Source organism: Haliotis cracherodii, unplaced genomic scaffold, assembly GCF_022045235.1.
Source record: "Haliotis cracherodii isolate W230 unplaced genomic scaffold, xgHalCrac1.p SCAF_8, whole genome shotgun sequence".
Classification (NCBI taxonomy): domain Eukaryota; kingdom Metazoa; phylum Mollusca; class Gastropoda; order Lepetellida; family Haliotidae; genus Haliotis; species Haliotis cracherodii.
This window is the reverse complement of record NW_027266341.1, coordinates 49728138-49734137: the sequence shown is the minus strand read 5'-3', so window position 1 is coordinate 49734137 and position 6000 is coordinate 49728138. Positions and strand designations below refer to the sequence as shown.

Below are 6000 nucleotides of genomic sequence, written 5' to 3'. Positions count from 1 at the left end.
TTACTTGTGTTATCCTTAATTATTATCACTGCTGTATTTGAAAACCATAACTTATTATACAAATAAAAGCGAAAAACCCTTTTCTATAACCACAACGTCAACGCCAGAGATAACACACCCAAGAGTCAATTGTGCGATACCGACCATATCATAAGCATGTGTTTGTGAATGACTATCAAACTGATGATCAGATATGTTCGTGGCTAAGGTACAACACAAGCTATTACAGTAAACGACGCATGTTTAAATACAACATCGTCTTAATCTTAATGGTCAGCTTGAGCTATTTGCTATTTTTGGAGGTGTGTGTGTGGAGGAGGCTTTCTTGGATTTTCAGGATGTGATTCAGAAAATACTGGAAAACAACACACAAAAGAAATAATTGTTTTTTACATACAATGGATGACCCATAAATAGTGTTGTCAAAATAGTAGTTCATGATGCAGTGACCGACAACATGTTTGTCCCCTTACAAAAAACCCTTGCTTCCTCCTAGAATATGAAATTATCGGCCCCAAAGTATCTGTGATTCAGGAGTGTTCCAAGTAGCCAAATCGCATGCATGATCTCTGCCTATAGCGAAACGGTGTTTGCGGACAGTAGGTCCATACTCTCATCTCTTATGCGGTTCTCGACAGAAGCATCTCAACAAGCATGTCCACTGTCCAGATATGTATCATATGCCGGTGGTGCACTGTCGTTGTTGCAGTTCATGTCGCCGATGCAGGAAGGCTGCATCTTTGGTCTTGATGCACTGGAGATGATGGCACCGTCAGCGCCGACTGTGTGAGACTTCGTGTCTATCGTCACATAGTCTCCTACACCTTCTAGCAGGGCAGGAAGTTGATCGGGCAGTTGGTATAAGATCAGTTTCTCCTTCTCTGGCGCTATGACACTGTGGCACTCTGGCAATATAGACATTCGGAATTACACAAGACAGCATATTATCCGATTGATATTTGTACTTATGTGTATTTCTTTTCAAATATAAATAATGTTTCACTTTTGAACCTTTGTCTACATTTACTACTTATATAGTATTTCCAGTATCAAAATGCAAACATGATATGTTCGATGTCACGTGGATGTTTTCTCAAAGATGATTTGAGATTATCCTTATTTACATAATACATTTTTTTAATCAGCTCCCACACCCTGTGTTAAATTGAGGTACGGTTTTTAATAGAAGTCTGGTGGTTAAACGAGACCCATCGGTTAATATATAGAGGCCCTGAGATTATAAAACCTTCGGAATGTTAAATACATCTTTAAATATTCAAGATCCACAATAAACTTGGAAACTTTAAACTTTTTCTTTGTCCACAAAAATCATTCCGAACATAACGTTGATGCTGAAATTGTAAATATATCGGACAATATCTTTCTGAAATTTCATACTTGCCGATTCTGCAACAGTACAGTAATACCAGGTGTACCTTACCAGTTCCATGTTTCGGCGGAGATTTGCCTTCATCTCGTTTCCGGCACCATCTGGAGCAAAGGATCCCAGTGAGGATGATCACCACAACCCCCAACACACCAGACGCTGTACACACGCCGATGAGGATGACCCTCAACCGCTCGTTCTGCTTGACAACATCTGTAACATTTCATTGTGGTTCCTAATCAAGTCCTTCCAATCATTATCACAAACTCAGAATAAATGCTACAGACATTTAACGTTCTTCAGATCACATAACGTTCCTTAAACGTTGTCACAACGCTGCAAACATAAAACATTATGACGACGTTCTAAAATTGGTTTCACAATATCACGCTCCTTACACGCTATTAATAAAACGTGTCATTGTGTTGAAAAATGGCTGCCACGACCATATAACGTTCCCATGACGTTCCTACGCTGCAACATGAAACGTTGTGACGACGTTGTTCAGACGTTATCACGACGATATGACGTCAATATAACGTTGGTCAGGCTTGGTCTCACATACTACATGTGATATGGCTGTAAAGGTACTAATAGAGGCATGATACTCAACTTTATCACTCGTTATGCAAACACAACAGAATTAGATATTTAACATGATCATGAAGATATTAATGTATGATGACACAAAGCTTATATAGCAATCGTGTTCAAAAGATACCTTACCTTCGAGCTCAGTTGTGCGTCTTCTATATTCCCCGTTGTCAACCAGTAAGGCATTCGCGAGTGAGAATTATCTTAGACTGCTTGAAACTATACTGCAGTAGTACACAGTGACACAAACAAACCCATATATATATATTCAGTGTGTTGAACGCTTTATCCTCACGGCTACCATACCGACCCATAGAATATTTATTGTTTGTGTTATTTGTGTTATTACATACCGAATTTAAAGTGGTTAGAATATTGTGAAAAAGATACCTTACCTTTATGCTCAGTTGTGCGTCTTTTATATTCCCTGTTGTTAACCAACAAGGCATTCCGTGATTCATTCAGCTGGGCCAGCATCGTGTCCAACTTTGTGATCCTCATCTTCATCTTTGCTGTTGTATTTTGTTCACTGTGTAGTTTTGTTTTTACGTCTCTCATTTCGGAAAACGTCCTGTCTTTCTTCTTTGTCATTTCTTCCAGTGTAACTCCTTGTGAAACAAATAACCGTTTTTGAATAAAAAATTTTGGCCATGTCAATAAAGACATATATGTAAAATATTATTGTAATTTCATGGATTAAGGATTTAATTATCCAAATGCACCAAACACCTTGTAACAATAAATAGAATGCATTAATTACCAAGATATTTTGAAAGCATCTCCAATCAGATTTTCCTGGCAAACCTACAGAAACAATGAAGATAATTATGTCAGTACTTACGGTTGCAATAACTGTCGCATTCTCGCGAGATCTCGGATGTATTACACAGGTGAGCTACATCAGCGCAGTGGTAACATCTTTGTCTCTCCTCCACACAGTACTGTTCTCCACGACGACAGAGGTCCCGGTGACACTTGAAGTAGTCGGTGTCGACAGCAACACCCACGACTGGGGTAATGATTGCCAAGAGAACTGTAGCCTTGGTCAACATTGTCTCTACAACAAGCAAATGTAATCGCGATGTGTTATCTGAAAAAGACTGGTAACACTGTCAGCCATTGTTGTGTAAGACGATAATATGTAGTAGTTTCATTTGTGGGCTACATAGATCGAGTTCTGAGTTTGTTAATAGTCACAATGTCCCCTTACATGTGTGCTTATCACAGGGGGAACATTTCTCAGTCGGAGAATAAATTTATACCCCGCCACCAACAAGACAGGCTGCACGTGGATTTCTGATATGTTGAATAAATCCCTTATACCTCGTTTCGAACGCTTTTCCCGGGTCAATGAAAGTCACGTGACATAAGATAACCCCAGCTCAATCGAACATCTGTTTTATCCATTTTAAATTTATTTATCCTTTGCAATGTTATATTAAAACATGTCGGTAAGACAAATTCGTTTCAACAGTATCACTCTGGGTACATTGGGTTTTATGCTTCCCTTGTTAGAGACCTATATAACCCGGGACGCATAAAACCCCATGTACCCCTCGTGATACTGCTACAACTTATAACATTGCCCGAATTGTGGTCAATAGTTATTTCATTACCCAAAAGCAAAAATAATATTTCAAAGTCAAAAATAATTATCAGGTGTTTAAGGAGATGCTGCTCCTGAACAAGCTGATTGGCTGAAAATAATTTCCTTTGTTTGTTTGTTTGCAAAATTCTCAGCTATATATCTGTAAATAATCGAGTCTGGATGAGACAATCCAGTGATTGACATCAAAAGCGACGATCTACGCATTTGGGATACGATGACATGCATGAACCAAGTCAGCGAGCCTGACCACCCGATCCCGATAGTCGCCTTTTACAAAAAGATTTTCTGTTTTGTCCATTAGCTTCATCACGCAGGGCAAGACTGCCTTTGATCGCTGCTCGGCAGAGTGAGTCTCAGGACAAAACAGTGTTTTAAAGAAGATCGTGTGACCCTTTCTCACCCAATCGACATACAGGTACAATTTGTACATGCAATGAATGTTAATGTATACATACAGTAATATCCCAGCATCAAAATATACCGAAAATGAGCATGCAGATGTCCTACAAAAAACTTTCAGACAAATAGACATTCAAACTCCAAATCCAAATCCAGTTTCGATAAAAGATTATCGATATGCATAACCAGAGAGATAACCATTATGTTATATCTATCTGCAAGAACATAATAATTAGGCATACTACTTCATCTATGATAGGGATATTTCAAACTTTCGACGATATATATAACTGATTTATATAATACGGCGAGTCTATATATATCTAAATACAGTGACATCTGATTATCAAAAGTCGAGTAGTACACTAATGTATGAATACTCGTCCCGAGCGGAATTATTTCACAATATCCCCAGTTCCTTATACACATAAGTCTCCACATTACATGTTGCTTATCTATAAATAACCTACCAGGAAAGTCTCCTCCTATCTCCAACAAGACTTTCAAACTGGCCAGGTACATAACACGCTTCATATATATTTACAGCTACGTTTGATGCACGTCTCAAAATAGACCCCACGTTGCTAAATGGGACACTGCCAACTCATGAACATGGTTGCAATCAATGAACTGGTGGTTTGAAAGTGGTGTTCCGATCGGCAGGAATAAGTATAATTTGTCTTCAGTTATGTTTAATATGTGGGTATAAATGAGGTTTGTTGCAAATGCAAGATAGCAATAACTGATAAACCTTCAATACATCTATCACACTGTCTCCTTCATGGGAGGGATGTAAGATAAATTTAGTCACACGCCAACTCATGATATCAATGGTTTTCCCAGCTATTTTTAGACTCGACGTATTTACCACTATTAATAGTTATAAATATACCAGTATATCAACAGTGTGCGTGTTTCAGTCCAATTTACACATTTTAACATAGATTTTATGTCATGTGTATTTACGTCTCAATTCACACAAAAATACCGGGATAGAATTTATGTCATGTGTAAATTAAGACATGTTTATATTGAATAGGACAAGAAAACCTAGATACTTTCATCCTTGTCCCCCCGTTGTAGGTCTTGGTCTATTTAAAATGAAAACATTATACTAGTAATAGAGAAGAGGGAGACTCCGACACGTGAATATTCGGCATACTTTGGAAAAATTTGCTATTTTTTTCAACTTTTACCGTTTTACACCTTGTGGCATCGGAATTGTTATCATTCCTGATATTATGCCTGGATTAATGTTAATTTCAATCCACATGTTCAAGTCATGATACTTTCTATCTTTAACGCAAAAGTATGTATTCTGTTCGCATTTGCTATGAATGTCAAATGTTTCATAAGATTCATCTCTCATCCCTAATGTCTGTACACTACGACATGTGTGTGGTGGCTTCCATATGTAGAGGTGGCATTCAACAGGACAGGAGTAAAACAGAGCACATGACTAAATCCAGGATCTAGTAATACTTGCACATTTCCTACTTTAATGCAGTGCACGTGGTATATGATTGTGGGTTCGAATCCCGGTTCACCCCGATTATGTTTCTAGGTTTGTCAGCACCATACCCGTCCTCGTGGGTTTCACCGAAGTGGTAAACGTCTGAGACCTGCATCACTTTGGGCTTTCCTCCCACATTAAGCTGACACGCCGTGATATGACTGGAATACTGTTAAAAGCGGCGTTAAACCCAACTCACTCACACTAATGCAGTGGTATCTGTCCAATACCAATGTATATGTTACCTCTCCTTGAGCACAAACATTGGTTCTAGCAAAAAAAGGCTGTGTTATTGTTGAGATGACATTAAGAGATACAAACATTTGTTTTCATTCAACATCCTCTAAGCCTACCCCTAAAGCAAAACGATATTATCATAAAATGAACCCTGAAACGGTGGGAATGTATTATGGCGATAACATCACTTAAAAATAGCCAGATGAGCAGTGTCTCTTAGCATTTGTTTATATAGAGGTGTATGTAGAACAATGTTATTTG

General features: G+C 38.3%; 1 protein-coding gene across 1 annotated transcript; it reads right to left on the bottom strand.

Annotated features, from left to right (window-relative positions):
• Positions 1-4496, bottom strand: LOC139450277 (uncharacterized). The gene is made up of 5 exons (XM_071231954.1): positions 4460-4496; positions 2823-3038; positions 2377-2589; positions 1442-1600; positions 1-905 (listed from the first exon to the last, which is right to left on the bottom strand). Exons 2-5 carry the CDS (start codon positions 3031-3033, stop codon positions 646-648), a joined length of 843 nt encoding a protein of 280 aa, XP_071088055.1. The 5' UTR covers positions 3034-3038; positions 4460-4496; the 3' UTR covers positions 1-645.
• Between the last annotated feature and the right edge of the window lie 1504 nt (positions 4497-6000).